General features: G+C 42.8%; 2 protein-coding genes and 1 long non-coding RNA gene across 5 annotated transcripts; 2 read left to right on the top strand and 1 right to left on the bottom strand.

Moving 5' to 3' along the window:
- Window positions 1-165: 165 nt before the first annotated feature.
- LOC133141663 (peptidyl-prolyl cis-trans isomerase-like) lies at window positions 166-6,888 on the top strand. Its single transcript, XM_061262248.1, has 5 exons — window positions 166-347; window positions 2,436-2,466; window positions 3,019-3,107; window positions 6,030-6,202; window positions 6,503-6,888. The coding sequence occupies exons 1-5, from the start codon at window positions 279-281 to the stop codon at window positions 6,633-6,635; spliced, it is 495 nt and encodes a 164-aa protein (XP_061118232.1). The 5' UTR covers window positions 166-278; the 3' UTR covers window positions 6,636-6,888.
- Window positions 6,889-8,570: 1,682 nt separating this feature from the next.
- Window positions 8,571-12,926, bottom strand: LOC133141666 (uncharacterized). Of its 2 annotated transcripts, XR_009710115.1 has the most exons (4): window positions 12,402-12,926; window positions 10,408-10,918; window positions 10,126-10,181; window positions 8,571-8,832 (listed from the first exon to the last, which is right to left on the bottom strand). It is a non-coding gene; the product is annotated as an uncharacterized LOC133141666 (long non-coding RNA). The 2 variants fall into 2 exon arrangements; XR_009710114.1 differs by lacking the exon at window positions 12,402-12,926 and having other exon boundaries at window positions 10,408-11,112.
- LOC133141664 (peptidyl-prolyl cis-trans isomerase-like) lies at window positions 11,553-20,528 on the top strand. 2 transcript variants are annotated; one of them, XM_061262249.1, is made up of 5 exons: window positions 11,553-11,685; window positions 16,352-16,382; window positions 17,044-17,132; window positions 18,572-18,744; window positions 19,042-20,528. In XM_061262249.1, the coding sequence occupies exons 1-5, from the start codon at window positions 11,617-11,619 to the stop codon at window positions 19,172-19,174; spliced, it is 495 nt and encodes a 164-aa protein (XP_061118233.1). In that variant the 5' UTR covers window positions 11,553-11,616; the 3' UTR covers window positions 19,175-20,528. The 2 variants fall into 2 exon arrangements, with proteins under 2 accessions (XP_061118233.1, XP_061118234.1); XM_061262250.1 differs by lacking the exon at window positions 11,553-11,685 and adding an exon at window positions 11,705-12,530.
- The last annotated feature ends 2,297 nt before the right edge of the window (window positions 20,529-22,825 follow it).

Raw genomic sequence — 22,825 nt, 5'->3', positions numbered from 1 at the left:
ACCACTTCCGAGGTCCATTCACGTGTTTTTTGGTGGGCGGGACTTTAAGGCTCAATCTACGCACTATGATGAATTTTAATTGGGAGAGCACTTGGTCATACAGGGCTCGAGTTTCCTCATTGGTTATTGACAAGTTTCAAACTTCCGCAGTCCTTATATATGCCTTCATTTACGTTCGCACGTTTTCTTGTCCAGTAAATCGGCACCGGTCTGGGAGTGATACAGGGTGAAGCATTGTTATACTGAAGGCTGATAACGAGGAATCACCAACGTCAAATATGGCAAATCCGAAGGTTTTCTTTGACATCGCTATGGACAGCAAACCTGCCGGCAGAATTGTCATGGAGGTAAGAACTCATGCCAATCGCTTGAAAGGAATTCGATAGTTTTCCAACCAACTTGGCTAACTAGTTGGTCACATTCATTAGTTTTACTTGCTAGCTTTCTGCGCCGGCTAACTGGCTAGCCAATTAGCCAAGTAAATTAGTGAAATTACCCGAAACGGCTGGCTAAATAGTTTGCAAGGTCTCATATTTATCATGCAAGTTGGTTCAATAGCTAACGTAGCTGAGCGTTTACTTGTTAGTATTCAAGTTGATAGGAGTTGGCCAAGTGATTGTGGTCCATTATGTGTACGAATAACCCTGTTTAGTGGTGAACATGTGATTATTCCGTATATACTTCTGATCGGCCGGCTCACTGACCTCAGAAGTGACGTTACTTGGCTACACCGATCTTGGAAGATGGGTCGTAGCAGCGTGTTAAAATGCATTCTTTCGCTATCGACACATGCAACAGCTAAATTGGCTGTATAAATTGGTGTTTGGCTACCCACCCATGTTTGAGCGCGTTTAGTCATGCAGTTGTTAGACGCCATTTTCGTTCCTTTTTCAAGGCAAGATGCCATTTTAGGGTCTGAGGTCGGAGGCATCAGCAAGTGTCAGTTGGCAAGCGATGCAGCAACCGTCGTTTTTATTCAATATATAACTAGCTAACATTTTCAGTGTTTCATTTTACGTTCGCTCATTCTTTGATTTTCTTCTAGCTATGCATGTGTTTTTTTTTGGTTATGGCAGCTCCGAATTTGCTCAAATTGGCTGCGTGCAATTAATGATTTGGTGATCTTCCCCAAGTTTAAGTGTGGTGGGTTCGCAGTATAACGAATTCTGAGTAATTCAGAGCCAACCTAACTTGTAACGTTTTTTTTTTCTTGCGAAAAAGCGAATTCCCTCCAGGAACTTGACGCAAAGGTGGGAAGGTTCTCTATTACCTAGATGGCGCATAAAATTGGTTACTGTTACTTCGTAATGACAGCGCTTGTGTAGCGTTATCACGTTAGGTCGATGGTGCGGCTTTGTTCAGAAGCAACAAAGAATGTATTCTGAAACTGGTCGCCGTTTAGTTTACTTGTAACAGCCGGTTAGCATGTTTGGCGCAGAGCGGAAAATTACCAAATCTCTAGCGGGTGGGTTGGAGGCGGGGCTGTGGTCAAGCAAGTCTCATTTTAAGACTGCGCGTTCCATCACGGAAGAAAAGCTGAAGGGGATGAATGTGTCCACGTCTATCGCGTGGCGTAGCCATTTTACGTTAACGCTACACCAGAATAAGTGATACGGGATATTGTGTTAACCCTTCTTTCAGAGTGGATTAACGTTAGATTAAAATCTGTGACCTTAAATTAGCGTTATTGTGGACGCTAAGGGTCTAATTTTAATGTGATAAATTACTTGTGTTGCTTAAACGCTAGTTTTACAAGTTTAGCGCAAAACGGTAAACCTCAATAGTCATGAACCTCGTTTCATTTACGTTTTTCCAAGTTGAACATGATTCATGCCAACTGTCTGTCACTTTCTGCCATGAATGATAACTTTCCGCAGAAACGAATGTCACGGATTGTTAAATGATATTGCCGAGGTAGTTCGCCTGCATTAGCCGTAAGGGTTAAGATTAGACTTACTGACATTCGGCTGAATTTTTGCAAGTCCTGCTCTTTTAATTCATTATTTAAGTGTCGATTGATTTGGTTAATTTGTTTCAGCGCTTTCACTCACAGGCAACCCATGTCTTCTCTATACCTTATGGCCTGGTGTTAAACCCACTATATGAAAGGCATTTCATATGGTATTTCACATGATTGTTGTAATCCTGGCCTCGGCCCTCGTGCAGTTTTAATGTACTGGGTGCTCTGGTTTCCTCCCACAGTCCAAAGACAGGCTGGTTAGGCTAATTTTAGTCTAAATTGCCCATGTGAGTGTTTGAATGAATGGCGTGTCCCCTGCGAATCATTCCCTGACTAAGAATAAGCAGGTTAATGGATGGAAGGATATTTTGGATTTGTGTGCAGGTTGTTTTATTTCTTTACAGAACTCTCATTTCTTTATGGATTTCACGATTTTTTAATCGTTTTTCTTTTCCTTCCTGTCTCCACATCACAGCTGAGGGCTGATGTTGTCCCAAAGACTGCAGGTAAGCAATCCACCTGTCAAAATGAACATCTGGGCCTCAGGGTGTAAGTTCCTGAATGAGCTGACTGGGCACACCCTGTAATTGTCACCGTGTAATCGTATCTGTATTTTAATGAGACCTATGAAAGAAACTAAATCACTGCATTCTTTCACCACTGCCCATGGAATGTTCAGAGTTTAAAAACAGAGGTCTGCTGGCAAAATAAAGCAGAAAATTAAGGCAGACCAGTTGTGTTGGATGCAGCAAATTTCCATTCCTTTATCCCATGAATCCATGCAGGAGATGACTTGTATAGATTTCATCAAGGAGGGTCTTTAAAGACACTTGGTGGGGTAATGTAATGGCTTCCTTGGTTAATGTGGGCCCACCTGGCCTGGTCAATTTCCGATGCAGTGGCCGTTAATTATACAATGACAACACTGCATTATCAGCCAGAGTGGCAGGAAGTGCTATGATGCTCTCTCTCAAAGACTTTAATAGAAGAACTGCAACGCAAAATGTTCTCAATGTTGGCAAGACTGGTTGGGGAAAAGTTTCTCCTTCTTTTCTCAGAGAACTTCCGTGCCCTCTGTACTGGGGAGAAGGGCTTTGGCTACAAGGGGTCCTCCTTCCACCGTGTCATCACTCAATTCATGTGTCAGGTAAGTGGTGTGGGGCGGTTGAGTAGATTTCAGAAAAGGCCAAATTCTCCAAGAAAGCCTTTCTGGGCCCAGGCCCCCATCAAAATATTTGTGGACAACAATGGCAAGGGAAAATCTCTCTGGAAAGGAATTGGCCTTCTGCTCCTGGCAGACTAAAGTGATGAAGGGGCGGCCTGTCGCGTAGTGGTTAAGGTAAATGACTGGGACACGCAAGTTCTAATCCCGGTGTAGCCACAATAAGATAAGTGGTGTGGGGCCACAATAAGATCCGCACAGCCATGGGCCCTTGAGCAAGGCCCTTAGCCCTGCGTTCCTCCAGGGGCGGATTGTCTCCTGCGTAGTCTAATAACTGTACGTCGCTCTGGATAAGCGCATCTGCCAAATGCCAGTAATGTAATGAAGGAGCATGGTGAGATTCAGCTTTAAGCTGTTCCCCATCATGTCCCATGGAGGGCTGAGGGTATGCAGGTTTTCATTCAAACCTGTCGGTATACCTGCTGATTTCATTAACAAATATTCAACCAGAAAGGAGGGTTCATACTCCCTTTGTCAAGGCTGCCCCATCCATTTCCAGGTACGTTTAAACTCCTCTGGTCTAAAGAATGATTTTGCTCTCGCTGCAAGCTTTGTGGTGCTCAACTGCTGTTCTGTATATAGGCTAGGTCAAGTCTCAAGTCTCCAGAATGGTGCAGCTTAAACAACAGTGTGACTATAGAAATTCATCAGGATTCGTATGCTAATTGGAGATATAGAAACCAGAAGTGTCATATACAAAATATGTTTTCTACATCAAGTGTGACAACTGAAGAAGCAGTATTATCAAAGGCAGACCAAAAGATAGTGGTCATTTCATTTATTTATTCATATCCATGAACTACCACGCCTGAGCCAATGTTTTGGCAAAGCCTTTCTCAAGATGGCTGTAGAAAGGCTTGCCAAAACCTCAGGTTGTGTGTGGCAGGTAATGTAAAGTTGCATCAATAAATAAGATAAATAACCATTCTATTTAAGAAATCTGTGACTCGTGACAATGTAAGCATTACCATGGGCTATAATATAAGATGATGATCAATGACAAAATGGGGGCCGGTTACGTGAACATAGATTCATCTTAATCCTGGACTAAATGCAGCTTTGTCCGGATAATCTCCAATTAAATGTCATCTAGGACTAGGCTTAATCTGCTTCTGTGACTCAAGAATAATAATTATAACTATTTGTAAACAAATTTCAACACTTTGTAACTTTGTATCACGTTGCAGTGTTGGTTTATTAATATGCTTTTTAATTCTTAAATGAAAGGTAACTTAAGAATATTGTACAGTTTAATCATATAAAATAATTAAATGAGGCTAGATATTGTTAGAAATCGGGAGCTATGATTTTGCCACTACATTAACATTATGCTATAAGAACCTCGAATCCTGTGGAATGCCATTGCACTGTTGCATAGTACAATTATATATTTCAAAACCGCATGCAACTATAGTATATGCCAAACTCGGCTTCTACGGTTGCTTTTAATGTTAACGTCAATTACAAGTGAGCCCTCTAGAAAATGCAGCTCATGTCCACGCTACTAGTACATCACGTCACCTAATAAGACATTCAAAATCACTCGCTGTCCTGCTTGCACATCGATCTTAAAGACCTGAAAGTTTTTAAAAATATTGCAACCCTTGTTCAGGGTCCAGATCAAAATCCCCTTACATGGCCGTTTTACTGAAAACGCAGCTGATTGTGTGAACAAAGTTGACAGAGGGGCTTTTCAAGTCAACCTGAAGTTTGTTTTAACATTACTGTAACGTTACCTTACGTTAGTGGTTCTCTAGCTTGCATAGCTTTTCAAGAGCAATCATCTGAAATGCAAAGCAACATCGCTTCAACTTGGCAGTCAAGAAAAAAAAAAAAAAGACTTCTGTTATGCCGTTTAAACGGTGACACCAACATTATATTTAGTCTGAAACGCGTCATTTGGCCAACGCAACAGTTTTGCCTAGTTGCGTTAACGCAACAGTGAACGGCGGTGAGGATCAGGTCTGGTGCTGGTAAAATAACTTGCCTTTCCCGTATGAGTTCAAGTGTCCATTGGAATTTGACGTGGTTGCTCCGGCATCTCATTTTGTTTCATTTGAACCTGCCATTTTTAAACTCAAACGCCACAATATGCGGAACTAATCTTGGTGAGCTATGCTGCAAGAAATGCATCGTAGGGTGTTTCTATGGTTGCGACTAAAAGGTGCACGGTGTGGCTCGTAAAACGACGTTGGTGTGTTTTAACGAAGGTTTCTTTCATATACATAATGGCTGTGACATTATTCACTTCGTCATTTTCACAATGTCATTTGGCAGACTCTTTATTTCCGAGTAGTCTCCAGTCATTTTTGGACGAGTCCAAGTCAAGTCTGGAGTCCCCATCTCTGCTACACACCGCGTGTTTATAAAAACATTGTTCCTTTTCTGTTGTGTTTATGCTTTACAAAGGGACATTGATCTCTAAGCTTTACTGTTCTATATATTGCTGTTTTGGGCTTATTTTCATGCCTTTGGTTTAATCTACGAAGTTTGAGAATGTTGTAATTGGTGCAATGAGCTGCTGGTGCTGAGGTTGCCATTTGTGCTTGCTGTCCTGTGTCGCGCGTAGTTGGTAAACATTTTTCAGGAGAACAATCCCTGTAGAGGAGTTGGCATGAATGGCCACTAACATGAGTAGTAGCCTACTCTGATCGGTACTCTTTATCGGCCGATCCACTTAATGAAGTGCTCTGTGCTCTGATCGGTTCTGAAACAATGTTATCGGTGCACCTCTAATCAGTCTTATGGCATCACTGCTCCAGCTAGCTTCCCTTTGAGTGTGAGATTTCTGTAGTCATTTCTACCGTTGTTCCCTATTCTAAAAATCACAATCATGTCTTTTTGCAGGGTGGTGACTTCACTAACCATAATGGAACTGGAGGCAAATCCATTTATGGAAACAAGTTTGCAGATGAGAACTTCACTTTGAAGCATACAGGGCCTGGCATCCTGTCCATGGCCAACGCTGGACCCAACACCAACGGCTCCCAGTTCTTCCTCTGCACGGTTAAGACCGCATGGTGAGCCCCCCCCCCCCACGGTTGTGCCTCCCACTATTGTTCATCAGTGAACATGGGATCATTGCGGTGTGCATGCTGGATGTCTTCTGCTTTTAATGGCTGATGTGGGTGGCACTCAATTCTATTCTGTGCATCAAATGTTTCTCCCAGCATGGAGATTACATTAACCTGTACACCTGACCTATCTCTCCAACGTATGAATGCAGGACATGGTGCCAGCGCTGTTTTGGGGGGTTTCAATTATGTCATGCAAATGATAAATGCCCTCCGGCTTTCTCTGTTTGGTGTCTCTCGTTTCAGGCTGGACGGCAAGCACGTTGTGTTTGGGCAAGTTGTCGAAGGGCTGGATGTTGTGAAGCAAGTTGAAGCCTGTGGCAGTCAGTCAGGCAAGACCAGCAAGAAGATCACCATCGCAGATTGTGGCCAGCTCTGAGTCCCAACTGCGTACTGATGCCCTGCCCCACCGCCACAAAACAATTATCCTCATTATTCCTCATCTTTTCCTAGTATGAGTATTCTGCATTTGGCTGGCTTCAAGACTTGTAAATGCATCATTGTTTATAATGAATTGTTTTATTTGATTTGACCCCCCCCCCCCCCCCCCCCACCTGGAGAAAATATTGGGCACCCTGTGCATTAACTCTGCAACAATCTTTTGAATAAACAAAATGATTCCAATCTTTGAAGGCCTGCCTTACCGCATATCTGTCACAATATTCTTCCTGGCTTAATGTGAAGAGCTGCTTTTACGACAAGGATTTAGTAACCAGGAAAAACTATGCAGGTGAACGTTGTTAATTTGCCTTCAGTGGGGCCCCCAAGAGGATTCAATGCAGCAGTGGCTGTGCTACTGACATTTGGCCAAAAGAGGTCGCCCCCCCCAGTGCAAACACGGTAACATTTGCTCTGTCCCACAACTTTAATGTTTGTCTAAATTGGATATGCCCAAAATGCACACACAACCCACTTGTCATATTGCAATTATTTTACTGCTGTTATAGATATAGTACTGTATCTGGTGTAGGCTTAGTCCAATGTGCCGAAGTTTCTAAAATCCTTTTCAACAAAAGCAGATTGCCTCTTGTGCTTTTCTGAACCATGTAGCTAGGCTGTTCTTGCTCTAGAAGAGAAGTGTAAAGGATGGTAACCAGGTGTATGTTTGGAAAATGGAAGGTATCGTATGATAAGAAATGGAAATGAATCTACTTGATACACACCCTACAATCAGATGTATTTTCTTGGGTGTTGGTTGGGCCAATGCAACGGAATTTGGCAGGATGATTTGTTGCTCATCTGCTTCCTCTGTTGGCCAATCGGGGGACTGCATCGTGACTGCTGAAGTTGTGCATGAGTGGTTTTCCTCTGATTCATGTCTGTAGGGCTTGCCTTTCCTGCTCACTTCTGAATTGATAGAGGCTGCAGGGATGATGAATACCTGTGGGCATTCTGAGTTGGGGGGTGGTTTGTAGCATGGCAGTTAAGGTACATGACTTGGACCCCCACGGTCGGTGGATTGATCTCCGGTGTTGCCACAATAAGGCCCCTGAGCAAGGCCCTTAACCCTCCATTGCCCCAGGGGAGGATTGTCTCCTGCTTAGTCTAATCAACTGTATGTTGCTCTGGATCAGAGTGTCTGCCAAATGCCAATAATGTAATAGAACTGGCTATTGTTGCATTCTGTCTCAATGTTAGCAGCATGTATGACAATGTCCAAAAAAGGACATCTGTCCTGGGGTTGTTACACAGTGCAAATGTCTCCTTGTCTGCACAGAAAACCATGCTAATGCTCAGTCGATTATATATATATTTATAATTTTTTTTGCAGGGGGAGTCAATAGGGAGGCAGATAAAATGCCATCCATTTGCAAAATCATGAATCCAAACAAACTTGATGTGGGATGACTTACCTTCTCCCTTTAACATGCTCTTAGCCAGAGCACCTCGCACAAATGCTTTATCTACACTCCATTTAAATATCTGGATATTCCTTTCAGGTCATGTCCTTTCATTCATACTTCAACTGCCGGAGGATGGAAAATTAATCACTATCCACAAGTAGTTATATACAGCTACAGAAAAAATAAAAGGAACACCCGAATAAGCTTCATGAAGTACAGTATGCAAACCACAGATATGGCTCAGCATTAATTATACAAATATGCCATAATTTATATTCATGTTGACTGATGGAAAAAGTGGTTGTTTAAGCTGGCAGACTTTACCAACTTTCAGCGTCTGGATTCCTTTCCTGGTCGTGGGCCACATCACTGCGCTGAGAGCCCTTCTCGAAAAACCATCCTGGGGACCCCAAAAACAATGCAGAAGCACTGTCTGACACGCCCAACTAACACATGGAGAGCAAAATGTACACAATGAAACAAAAGGGTTTTATTTCCATTTAATGCTGTATATGAAGAGGTAACAGAAATGTGTGAGTTACTAATGTCAGGCACTTTTACCACTCATTTTTTCGTCACTAAGGGTCGCCCCTGTTGAACCAATCCTGTTCCTCGCTGCTCCGTGTGGCGGGACTGTTCGCCTACCTCCAAGACCTTCCCTCCATCGTGCCTGGATAACCTTTATTAGGAGACTCCTCAATCTGCACATCTTTTCTTTTACAGTCAGACACACTGCAATATTCAATAAACAGAATTCACAGGGGGTACATTGGTATTAAACATTTTTTACATTGAACAAATGAAATTAAAGAATGTGTCTTGTGTTCACTCAGGTTCCATTCGTCTTATGTTACATTTAGATCTGAAACCATTCTGTGACACAAATATGCAGTAATAAAGGAAGGGGAAAATACTTTTTTTCACAGCACTATGTATTAGACTGACTTCTGTGAGCTGAAGAAAGTTTCTTGGATTTGCCCTCCGGTCACCATCTTACTGGGTAAAATTCAAGCTTAATTAAAACTATTGATATCAGGTCTCTGAGCCTGTGGTTGCCTGGCCCACACAAATTCATCTACACAAATATCTTGTGTAGATGAATCACATTGCTAAGCTACCAGACTGACCTATCCTATCATGGCAACTTTCAATACCAAACTGTCAAATTGACAAGGCAGGTTCACTTCTAAAGCTTTTGGGATTTTTTTCCCCCCAGCATCCTCCTTTGCTTATTAGTAAGTAGGAGTTCTGATTTCCATGCTGGTTTTTAGTGCAATTTGCCCAGACTCCAACCAGAAAGGATAGTGACTGGAATCACACATAAGGATTGTTTGACCTTGAAATGCACAAATATGAAATGTGTCGCTCTTCTGTGAATGCCGAGACAAGAGTACATGTGCTTTCTACCAGAGCTCCAAAAATGTAAATGCTAGTTACCCCACAGCAAAGAAAACATTCACTCAGTGACCACTGCATTAGGTAGACCTGTACACCTGCTTGTTAATGCAAATATTTCATCAGCCAACCATGTGGCAGCAACTAAATGCATACAAGCATGCAGACATGTCAAGAGGTTCAGATGTTTTTAGACCAAATGTCAGAAACTCAGTTTCTATGAGTTTGCAGAGAATCGTGTGAGAAACAAATAACATCCAGTGAGCGGCAGTTCTGTGGGCAAAAAGACCTTGTTAATGAGAGGCCAGAGCAGAAAGGCCAGACTGGTCAAAGCTGACAGGAAGGTAACAGAATAACCACACATTACAACAGTGTGTGCAGAAAAGCAACTCTGCACACACAATGTGTCAAACCTCCAAGTGGATTGGCTACTGTAGCAGAAGACCAATAAGTCTAAAAGTCTGATCAATACCTAATAAACTGCTCACTGAGTGTATATATCCCCACAACTACCACTATGCTAACTGTTAATTTTGTTCAAGTTAACACAAGGCATTTGGTTTCTTTGATTCATGTATTTTCTGAAAAATTAACACTTCTGTATTTGTTTCGGGAATGTGTGAAGCTTACCGAATGGCAGTGCATTGTGAGATAGAGCTGGTTTGTGGCCCTCCACGCCCTGAGACCTGGTGAATGCATACAGAAAATGTGCCAAGAAAATTTGGCCCCGGGGTCTCCCCACAAATCAGTGTGTGTGTTTCCAGTGATTTTTCAGTTTCACTTTTGTACACACAACATATTCTTATTTGGAAATATTTTTTTACAAAAAAATGCCAGTCTCAATAAACAAATGAATTTTCACAGATGATAATTGCTCACAGTTAAGTCAGAAATACGTATGTACATACATACCCATGGTCATTGTACATATATAATTGCACTGCCATATTAGTTCCAATTTCCTTCATGTCCACAAGCCTGAACAGGAACATCCTGTAAATTACATTTATTTGTAATCCCTTGCATCCAGACTCAAGGTTCATCAAATGTGTTGTATGAACTAGATGAACTGCCGCTGTCAGAGGAACATTTCAATCTCATTTGGTTGAGTCCCACTGTCCACATCGTAAGCCTCAGTTCCCAGAGTTTTTTTAAAAAGCTTTCTTGACAGCCTGTTCTTCCCGCGTTCTCCTTACTCGTCGCCAGTGTGGGGTCTCCGCCCAGAGGGTTGTTCCGCGTTCTTGCTCGTTGCTGGCGTGTCTGATTTGTTCGCCGGCGGTGTACCATTGGCGTGGATGCGGCGTGTCTCTACACCAGCTCGTCCAGCAGCGTCCCGAGGCTGTGCCTCTGCCCTGGGCGGCCGGCGGTGGGCTCGTTGCACATGGGGCAGACGCAGCGAACCTCCAGCCACTTCACCAGGCACCTGCAGGACACGGCACAGGGCAGAGGGGTTTACCTGCGCTTGCGGTACAGGCACCCCAAACTCATGGGCTGCACTGTAGTACAACCGACCACTGTAGCTCGGCGATGTAGGGCGGTGTATGTGGCTGACGAAGTGTTTTGGTAGGTGATATGTATGTAAGATCAGTGATAGGTGTAGATGAGTTGATGAGTGAGACCAGTGTTCTATAGGATGTGTCGAGGAGATGGGTGGGTTCAGTGTTTCGGAAATGTTAATGAGCTTAAGTGATCAAAGGAACGACACGAAAGCAACATATGATTTAAATTATATTTCTGCTGAACACCACAGAAAAAGGTACTGACATAACGCTGAAGTAACACTGGCATTAGAAAGCAAGTACTTTATTAATAACCTAAAAATATTCCGTATTTTATTATTTAGCATGACATGGTAAGATATGCACTTCATGGAACCAGCCCTGTCCCTTTACAGACCTTATCTGAATCTACGCACTAATTTCAATTGGGAGAGCACTTTGTCATACAGGGCTCGAGTCTCCTCATTGGTTATTGACATGTTTCAAACTTCCTCAGTCCTTCTAGATGCCTTTATTTACGCTCGCACGTTTTCTTGTCCAGTAAATCGGCACCGATTTTCTTGTCCAGTACATCGGCACCGATTTACTGAAGGCTGATAACGAGGAATCACCAACGTTAAATATGGCAAATCCGAAGGTTTTCTTCGACATCGCTATAGAAGGCAAACGTGCCGGAAGAATTGTCATGGAGGTAAAATAATGCTAATCGCTAGCAAGGACTTCGATAGTTTTCCAACCAACTTGGCTAACTAGTTAGTCACATTCATTAGTTTTACTTGCTACCTTTCTGCGCGGGGTAACCGTATAGATAATTAGCCGAGTAGATTCGTGAAATTACCGGAACAGCTGGTTAAGCATTTTGCAAGATGTGTCTTATTTATCATGCAAGTTGCCTAGATCAATACCCTGGCAAATGTATTTTTTTTCTACAGCAGGTGTGTATTCTAACTGGTTCAATAGCTAACGTAGCTGAGCGTTTAATTGTTTGTTCATAAGCACAGTAGTTGGCCAAGTGATTGTGTTCCATATGCACGAATAACCCTGTTTAGTGGTGAACCCTGAGATTCCGTATATACTTCTGATCGGCCAGCCTTTCCATCACATTTGTTTAACTGTGAACACACTGTTCGAGGCATGAGGTGGACTGACCAAGTGACGTTGGCTACACAGATCTTGGAAGATGGGTCGTAGCAGTGTGTTAAAAGAACTGCCTTCTTTCGGATTTAGTTTAGTGCTGTCGATACCTACAGCAGCTAAGTTAGCCACACAGATCTTGGAAGATGGGTCGTAGCAGTGTGTTAAAAGAACTGCCTTCTTTCGGATTTAGTTTAGTGCTGTCGATACCTACAGCAGCTAAGTTAGCCGTCTATATGTTAAGTGTTGTGCATCCGGTATTTGGCTACCCACCCCTGTTTGAGCGCGTTTCCTCGGTTTAGTCCTGCAGTTATTAGACGCCATTTTCGTTTATTTTTCAATGCAAGATGCCATTTTAGGGTCTGAGGTCAGAGGCATCAGCAAGTGCCAATCGGCAAACTGGTACAGCTACCATCGTTTTTATTCAATATAGCTAACTAGCTAACATTTTCAGTGTTGCATTTCACTTTCGCTCATTCTTTGGTTTTCTGGCTATGTATAAAGTGAACAATTTTCGTGTTTATGGCAAATCCGAATTTTCATTAATTGGTTGCGTGTAATTACTGATTTGGTGGTGGTCTTCCCTAAATTTAAATCGGATGCGTTTGCAGGATACCTCATTTACCGAGTGTCATTCCGAGCTAACCAAACTTGTAACGTTATGTTCTTGCGAAAAAGCGAATTCCCTCGTGGAAGGTTCTGTACCCTAGCTAGCGCATAAAATTGGACCGCACGTAGGTAGCGTTATCGATTGTGCAGCAGCAACAAAGAATGTATTCTGAAAGGAGGTTTGTTGTCGCCATTTAGTTGACTTGGAACAGTCGGTTAGCATGTTTGGCGCAGAGTGGAAAATTACAACACATCCAGCGGGTGTGTCAGGGGTGGGGCTGTGGTCGAGCAAGTCTGGGCTACTGCGCGTTCCATCACGGAAGAAAAGCTGGAGAAGGGGATGCATGTGTTCGCATTTATCGCGTGGCGTAGCTAGATAACGTTAACGCTACACCAAGTTTCACTAAAAGAAAAGTGATCCTGGAAATTATATTTTTAACCCGAAGCCTAAATTCAAAGTAGATTAACGTTAGATTAAAATATCAGCAACCTTAAATTAACGTCTTGTGGACAATAAGTGTACTTATGTGGCGTTTTGATGTGATAAAATTCATTTTTATTTAATTTACTTTGCTTAAACGCTCATTTTACGCGTTTCGCGCAAAACGACAAACCTCAATAGTTATGAACCTTGTTTCATTTACATTTTCTCAAGATAAGCATGAATCATGCCACCCAAGTGTTGACAATTTCTTTTTCCACAAAAACGAATGTCGCTCATTTTTTAATGATCTTGCGAGGTAATTAGCAGGCATACCATAAGGGTTAAGATTAGCCTTACTGGCAATCGGCTGAAATTTACACTACATAACAGATTATATGCGCTGCATTTTCTATTGAAAGTACAAGTTCTGTTTTAAAAATGTAAATTATTAAATGAAACATCTTGTTTTTAAGTATCACTCGGAGTTGATTGATTTTGCTAATTTTTTGCAGCGTTTTGGCTCACAGACTGCATAATGCAGCGAAACCCAACCCCGTTTCTGGAGATCTAACGTCATATACCATATTATTTCATATACCTTATATAAACGCTAATTTGGCGCACATAATTCTGCTAATTGGTAACTCAACGAGATCTATAGATGTTTGAATGAGGTGTGTGTTGTTATGGAAGGACAGAATGTATGGGTGGTTGATCTCCCGGAAATTGGCGGCACGGCACAGCAAGGAGGTCCTGCGTTCGAATCCCCGTCGGCCGGAGTTTGCATGTTCTCCCCGTGTTCGCGTGGGTTTCCTCCCACAGTCCAAAGACATGCAGGTTAGGCTGATTGGAGATTCTAAATGGTCCATAGGCATGAGTGGGTGAGTGAATGGATAATGGATGGATGGATGGATGGATGAATGAATGAATCTCCTAGTGTTGAGCAGCCCTGCCATAATGTTAAGCCGACACCACGTGGTTTCATTGCAGACAATGGCTGGACTCAAATCCAAATTTGATGCCTTCTTCTAATGCAATGCTCTGCGCTTGAAGAGTGAATCAATGCACTGTCAAAGGAGGCAATATGCACTGCTCACAGAGTAACACCAAGTCAGTTAAACTTCAGGGATATCCATCTGTCCATTTAGGAAGCACAAGTGATTGTGAATCAATTTCACCTGCTTTTGGTGCAAATGAAAGTGACAACAGGTGCAATGGAGACGCAAAAGCAAGACAACCCCTAAAACGATAATGGTTTTGCATGTGGTGGCCACTGCCAATTGCTCTCTCCTTATCCTTCCTGACTGATTCTTCTCTAGTTTTGTGTTCTGCTAGTGTCCTTGTCACTACTGGTAGCATGAGGCGGTACCTGCAGCCCAATCAGGTTGTACAGGTAGTCCAGCTCCTCCAGGATGGCACATCCAACCCAGCTGCAGGACTGGTATCTGTTCCTTTGTGCGAGAAGGAACAGGAGGAGCTGCCATAGCCCTACAAAATGACCTCCAGCAGGCTACTGGTGTGCATGTTTCTGACCAGACTGTCAGAAACACACTCCATGAGGGTGGCATGAGGGCCCAACGTCCTCTAGTGGGACCTGTGCTCACAGCCCAGCACCGTGCAGCTTGATCGGCATTCGCAAGAGACCACCGGAATTGGCAGGTCCGCCATTGGCACCCTGTTCTCTTTAGCACCTATGGGACGTTACGTATCGGTGCATCCGACGCCGCCAAGTACCGCCACAGACTGTCCAGAAGCTCACTGATGCCCTGATCCAGGTCTCGGAGGAGATCCCCCAGGACACCATCCACCGACTCATCAGAAGCATGCCCAGACGTTGTCGGGAGTGTGTACAGGCACGCGGGGGCCATACACACTTCTGAGTCACATAATGGGTTGCCGTGATAAATTTTACACAAGTTGGATCAGCCTGTGATTTCATTTTTTAAACTTTTCGGTGTGATTTTGAATCCATCCGTCAGTGGGTTGATGTTTCCTTTGGCCATTGTTACGTCATTTTGTTCTCAACAAATTATAAAATGTCCATCAGTAAAGATTTTCAACTTGAATAAATCGTTCATCAAGCTCTGATGTGTCCCTTTAGTGTTCCCTTAATTTTTTGGAGCAGTATATGTATTGCAGAATGAGTTTGAACAATTCATGAGGGCATGTGGAATGGGAGGGGGATTAAGAACTGGCTCCAACTTGGTCGGATACTTTAGCATACGCTTATGTTTGTTTAGTCAGGTTTAAGAAATCCTTTGCATACTTGGAAATATACCTGCATGCTGCTCTTAATGCTTCCTGGTGGTATATTTTTTCAGTGAACGACAGAGAAAATTAGAGAGGAAGACACAAACTGGTCGAAATATTCATAAGTATGCAAAATATAGCATTAGCTAACATCAATATAAGGAAGTGACAATTTGAGGTTTCATTACATCCTGTTTAATAGCTATCCATTACAACCTTGTGTTCAACCCACAATATGAAAGTCATTTCGTATGGTATTTCACACAATGCACTGTTTTGCTAAACACGCATGATTGAACCTGTAAAGAGATCAAAGGAACGTATAGCTGCCCAAATGGCACTCCAGACGAGCGATCACTGAAACTGTACTATTGCTTATTATCCAAGCGAGGATACATATCTAGTTATAAAACGATACCAGTTTGTTATCGGTAGCAACAAGCAAATTAGCTTTCACAGAAGGCTAACAAATATCCGAGCAAAATTCGTGGAGCTAACTATGGCTAATTTGCTTGTTGCTACCGAAAGTGAACTGGAATTGTTTTAGAACTTTATGTAGTCTTCACTTGGATAATAAGCAATAGTATACAGAGTTTCAGTGATTGCTTGTCTGGAGTGCAATTTGGGCAGCTCCCAGCGAACAATGAGAATAAGCCCCGACGCCATTGGCTGTGGCAATTGGAACCAATTTTGAACAATGAGCTTGTATTATTGTATAGCTGTACAATGTTTTGATGCAGAGTGACGGCCCATCAACGGTATATTTTGAATTTAACGACTATAAACACAGGCAGAGGGTGACTCAGCATGTCAGTGAGCCCTTTTCAGCGATAGGAAGGGATTTACTATGGTCTTGTAACAGTGTTTTAACACAAAAAGTTCTGCTTTTTGATCTTTTTTTTATCGCTTTTCTGTTCCTTCCTGTCTCCCCACGTCACAGCTGAGGGCTGATGTTGTCCCCAGGACCGCAGGTAAGCAATCCACCTCTGTCAAAATTAACATCTTGGACTAAAATAACATCTTTATCAGAGTGGTAAATTCTGAATGAGCTGACTGGGCACACACCCTGGAATTGTCACGGTGTAATCGTATCTGCCATTTTACTGAGACCTATGAAAGAAACTATAAATCACTGCTTTTTTTCAGCACTGCCCATGGAAGGTTCACAGGCAGTTTAAAACAAAGCTCTGCTGACAAAATGAAGGCAGACCAGTTGCGTTGGATGCAGCAGATTTCCATGCCTTTATCCCATGAATCCATGCAGTAGATTCCTTGTATAGATGACATCAAGGAGGGTGTTCAAAGACACTTGGAGGGGTAATGTGGTGGTTTCCATTGTGCAAATGGGGTTTTCTTTGTTAATGTGGGCCCACCTGGCCTGATCCGTTTCCGATGCTAATGCGGTGTCATTGTATAATTATCGGCCGAAGCGGCAGGAACTATGATATGTTGTGCTTTAACAGACAAACGGCTGACGCAAAATGTTATCACAATGTTACTGAAATATTTTGACAATTGACATTGTGGCAACATTGTGAAAATGTTTTGCATTAGCTGGGTCAGAAGTGATTGTGTGGTAAGACTGGTTAGGTAATTTTTCTAATGTTTCTAATTTTTTCCTCTTTCTCTCAGAGAACTTCCGTGCCCTCTGTACTGGAGAGAAGGGCTTTGGCTACAAGGAGTCCTCCTTCCACCGTGTCATCCCTGGATTCATGTGTCAGGTAGGCTAAGTGGTGTGGGGCAGGGCGGAGTGGGGAGTGAGTGGTGCGGTTGAGTAGATTTCACAAAAGGCTGAATTCTCAAAGAAAGACCCTCACAAACACATTTCAGGCGACAGTGGCCAGGAAAATCTCTCGATGTGGAAAGGAATTGTCCTTCTGCTCCTGGCAGACTAAAGTGATGAAGGAGCATGGTCAGATTCGGCTTTAAGCCGTTCCCCATCATGTCCCATGCAGGGCTGAATGGTTTTCATTCACCTGCTGATTTCATAAACAAATATTTAACCAGAGAGGAGGGTTCATACTCCCTTTGTCAATGCAGCCCAATCCATTTCCAGGTACGTTTAAACTCCCCTGGTCTATAGAATTATTTAAAGGCTTAAAAACCAACCATGTCCTGTCCAGCAGATTGAAGGCTCTTGTTGAACAGCTCCTCTCCCCCCTGAAACGCTTGGCCTGTTACTCAGTTCCCACAATGCCTGAAACCCCTGGACAGTCCCCAGGCTTACAAAACAATGAATGAATACAATTCTGCATCTTCAGTGTAACTTCATATTGAGTTCTTTGTACTGCTTTACATTTTGTGTAGTGAGAGGGAGCAGTGTGGAGAGAAAATTGGTAATGTAATCTTGCATCTTTTGTATGGTAACCGATAATACTGATGCATTGTTAGTGGCACCAATACAGCCCCCATGTACTCATGCTCTGCATCGGCAAATTTGATGCAGAGCATACTACAACCGATAATGACATGCGTATAATATTATTCTGGGCAAAAGTGCTTTGGGCGGCTTGGGTGGTATTTTTCTAAATCTTCCCCTTCACTGGTATATCATTGGCTCTGGTACGGAGTCCCTCCTGAGTTATTCCTCCGATCTCAGCCTGTCAATTAGTCAGTTATTAGTGACAGTTGGGTTTGTTGTTCTTCTATTACTTTCCTTGTAGATGTGGGGTGGCCTGTAGCATAGTGGTTAAGGTAAATGACTGTGACAGGCAAAGTTTGTGGTTTGAATCCCAGTGTAGCCACAATAAGATCCGCACAGCCGTTGGGCCCTTGAGCAAGGCCCTTAACCCTGCATTGTTCCAGGGGAGGATTGTCTCCTGCTTAGTCTAATCAACTGTATGTCGCTCTGGATAAGAGCGTCTGCCAAATGCCAATAATGTAATGTAGTAGTGTATTTGCCATGCAGAAATATCACTACTACTAATAACAGTGGTTCATCAGGTTACTGATGTTGTACTGCTATTTTCTTGAACACAACTGTAGTAGCCTACTCTGGTCAGTACTCTGGTAGTGAAGCAATGGTATCGTTGCACCTCTAATCAGTCTTACGGCATCACTGCTCCAGCTAGCTTCCCTTTGAGTGTGAGATTTCTGTAATCATTTCTACCGTTGTTCCCTATTCTAAAAATCACAATCATGTCTCCCTGTCTTTTTGCAGGGTGGTGACTTCACAAACCATAATGGAACTGGAGGCAAGTCCATTTATGGAGAAACGTTTGCAGATGAGAACTTCACTTTGAAGCATACAGAGTCTGGCATCCTGTCCATGGCCAATGCTGGAGCCAACACCAACGGCTCCCAGTTCTTCCTCTGCACGGATAAGACCGCATGGTGAGCCCCCCGCTTCCCCCCCGGAAGTGCTTCCCACTATCGGTCATCAGTGAGCATGGGATCATTGCATGCTGGATGCGTCCTGCTTTTACTGGCTGATATGCTTTCTATTCTGTACAACAAATATTTCTCCCAGCATGGAGCTTACATTAACCTGTAAACCTGACCTGCCTCTCCATCATATGAATGCAGGTGGACATGGTGCCAGCGCTGTTTTGGGGGGTTTCAATGATGTCATGCAAATGATAAATCCCCTCCTGCCCTCCGGCTTTCTCAGTTTGGTGTCTCTTGTTTCAGGCTGGACTGCAAGCACGTTGTGTTTGGGAGAGTTGTCGAAGGGAGTGATGTTGTGAAGAAAATTGAAGCCTGTGGCAGTAAGTCGGGCAAGACCAGCAAGAAGGTCACCATCGCAGATTGTGGGCAGATCTGAGTCCCAACTGCATCCTGACACCCTGCCCCGCCGCCACAAAAAATTATCATTCCTAATTCTTTACATTTCTTTCCTCATCTTTTCCTAGTAAGAATATACTGCATTTGGCCTCAGGACTTGTAAACGTATCATTGTTCATTATGCATTTTTATTTTATTTGATTGTTGGATTTCTAGCAGTACCACCAAAGATTTTGTTCAATGAAATTGAGCGAACAAAACTTTCATAAAGAATCCACTCCCCTGAATCTTCCCAATTAAGTTTCCCCCCTTCATAAAACATAATTAAAAATTTTAGATACTTGTGTGGCAGGGCCTGAATTGAATTTGCCTGCTCTACTTAAGCATTGTTTATTTGATTCTGAGCTGCAGGAACATTCACCCTGGTTTGAACTGCTTAATTATGCACATTACATAAATTACATTAATGTCATTTGGTAGATGCTCTTATCCAGAGTGAAGTAGAGTTGATTAGACTGAGCAGGAGACAATGCACCCCTGGAGCAATGCAGGGTTAAAGACCTTGCTCAAGGGCTGTGTGGATCTTATTGTGGCTACACTGGAGATTGAACCACTGTCCTTGCGGTCCCAGTCATGTACCTTAACCACTCCTACGCCCCCTCCCCAAAAGTAAAAGCAACAGCCCAGGTCGGCTCATGTCACCCTGCTTCTCGCTGGCCTCCACTGGCTTCCTATTGCCGCACGCATCCGATTCAAGACCCTAGTGTTGGCATTTCAGGCTGCTAAGGGGACTGCCCCACCTTACATACAATCCTTGATCACTCCCTACTCCCCAGCTAGACCACTCCGGTCTGCCAGCTCTGGTCGCCTTATGGTTCCCTCTCTACGTGCACCTGGCGGTCGAGCTGCACGTTCACGCCTGTTTTCCGTTCTGGTTCCTCAGTGGTGGAATGACTTGCCTCCCACTGTCAGGACAGCAGAATCCCTCCCCCTATTTCGACGCAGACTAAAAATACCTTTTCAAACTCTACCTTAGTCCTCCCTCCTGATTCCCCCAGCCCCCCCCCCCTTTCTGATATCCCTATCCCCCTTGTCTAACCCCAAAGATTTTAAAAAAAGATTTTTTGACTATATGTTTAGAACATATAAACATATAAAGTTTAGAACAGCATTTCATGTGTATTTTCCTAGTTATGGATGTGATGCTTTGACTTGTGGAAGAAACTATGAAAGTCGCTTTGGATTAAAAGCGTCTGCCAAATTACTAAAATGTAAAATGTAATTTTGCTACACTGCTATATTCTGCTGTATGTTCTCTGATGTAACGAGAATTTAAGAAGCACCCTGTGCATTAACTCTGCACCAATCTTTTGAATAAACAAAATGATTCCAAACTTTGGAGGCCTGCCTTACCGCATATCTGTCACAATGTTTTTCCTGGCTTAATGCGTGCCTATTCACAGAGCCTGTCACTTGCTTGTTTAAATTGGATGTGCCTGAAATACTCCCTTCACCCACTTGTATCATATTGTAATTATTTTAAAGCAATTATTTCTGGTGTGTGCTTAGTCCCATGGATAAAGGATTTCTTCAGTGATTTCTTCAGTCAAGTTAGAGTAGGAAGATGTTATTCAAAGAAATACATTGTGGAAAATGGTACTCCACAAGGAAGTAAAATTAGTCCTTTATTGTTTTCGGTCATGATTAATGATGTATTTTCAAATATAAATACAAATACTGGAGTGTGAATTTACGCTGATGATGGTGCAATGTGGAAAAGAGGAAGACATTTAGAGTTTATAGTGAAGAAGGTGCAAGAAGCTATTAGTAAAGTTGAAGATTGGTCATTGAAGTGGGGTTTAAACAAAATCACTATTCTTTACAACGAAGAAGATAGGGAACCAATTTAATCTAAGATTATATAGGAAAGAGTTAGAGTAAAATTTTGAAATGGTTAGTAGGTCTGCCAATCTTGTATCCTGTATCAAGCCCTGATGATTGAAAAGATTGTGAAGCTATAAGGTTGTGAAGATATTTTATTAGTCACTTTGGAGAGAGAAAGATGTGCAGGGGGCGACATGGTTCAGGCAGTAAGAGCAGTCGTCTGGCAGTTGGAGGGTTGCCGGTTTGATCCCCCGCCCGGGCTGTGTCGAAGTGTCCCTGAACAAGACACCTAACCCCTAAATGCTCCTGACGAGCTGGTCGGCGCCTTGCATGGCAGCCAATCGCCGTCGGTGTGTGTGTGTGTGTGTATGAATGGGTGAATGAGAAGCATCAATTGTACAGCGCTTTGGATAAAGGCGCTATATAAATGCCAACCATTTAGATTGAGGAGTCTCCTAATAAAGATTATCCAGGCACGATGGAGGGAAGGTCTTGGAGATAGGCGAACAGTCCTGCCACACGGAGCAGCGATGGACAGGATTGGTTCAACAGGGGCGACCCTTAGTGGCGAAAAAACTTGTGGTTAAATCGCCTGACATTTGTAACGCTATCATTTCTGTTACCTATTCATATACAGCATTAAATGGAAATAAAACCCTTTTCATTGTGTACATTTTGCTCTCCATGTGTTAGTTAATTGGGCACGTGTCAGACAGTGCTTCTGCATTGTTTTTGGGGTCCCCAGGATGGTGTACCCAGAAGGGCTCTCAGTGCAGTGATGTGGCCCACGACCAGGAAAGGAATCCAGATGCTGAAAGTTGGGCAGTCTCATGGGGCTTTCATGGTGAAGGGGTTACTATAACTGTCAACATCAATATAAATGATGGCATATTTGTGTAATTGTGTGCGGTACTCTGGCTAAGAGCATGCTAATGGGACAAGGTAAATCAGGCCACATCAAGTCTGTTTGGTTTCATGATTTTGCACATGGATGGCATTTTATCTGCCTCCCTATTGACCCCCCCCCCCCCCTCAAAAAAACAAACAAAAAAAAAACTTAGAATTAGCATGGGTTTCTGTGCACACAAGGTGAAACAACCCCATGACAGATGTCCTTTTTTTGGACATTGTTATACATGCTGCTAACGTTCAGACAAAATGCAACCATAGTCAGTTAAACTTCTCTACCATTCACATATAAAGCATTCAGCTACAAGCTTTGCGCACACCCACCCACTCTTAATTTATCTAACTTTATCAATAATCCTTCTTTCCACAACATATCATACGCCTTTTCCACATCAAAAAAAGAGTGCTACTACATTATTTGAGCCTTTGTTATTTCATGTTCTAAACAAAGCATTGGGTCCATAATTCCCCTTCCTTTCCTGAACCCACTCTGATATTGTGTCATTAAACCTCTTGTTACTATATAGTATGTTAGTCTTTCATTCATCATCTTTTCCATTATTTTACATAGATGAGATGTTAGTGCTGTAGGTCTATAATTAATTGGGTTGTTATGATCTTTTCCTGGTTTACGAATAGGTAAAATTCCGGCTTCCTTCCAACTGGTGGGTAATCTCCCTTCTTCCCACACTTTATTATAAAACTTATTAACGCTATTAAAACTTATTTTGATGCTTCACTAAGACGGTGCAGCATAATGTAGCCAATTTGATCTTTGCCTGGTGATCCCTGATTTCCTAATTACATAATTAAGCTCCACTTGAGTGAAAAGTGTGTTTATAATCTCGCTCGACTCCTCATTCTCTCCCTTTACTCCACTATTCTCTCTAATAGTTGT

This window comes from Conger conger, chromosome 12 (assembly GCF_963514075.1).
Source record: "Conger conger chromosome 12, fConCon1.1, whole genome shotgun sequence".
In the NCBI taxonomy this organism is placed as follows: domain Eukaryota; kingdom Metazoa; phylum Chordata; class Actinopteri; order Anguilliformes; family Congridae; genus Conger; species Conger conger.
Note: the sequence above shows the minus strand (reverse complement) of the source record. Positions and strands in the feature narration are given on the sequence as shown.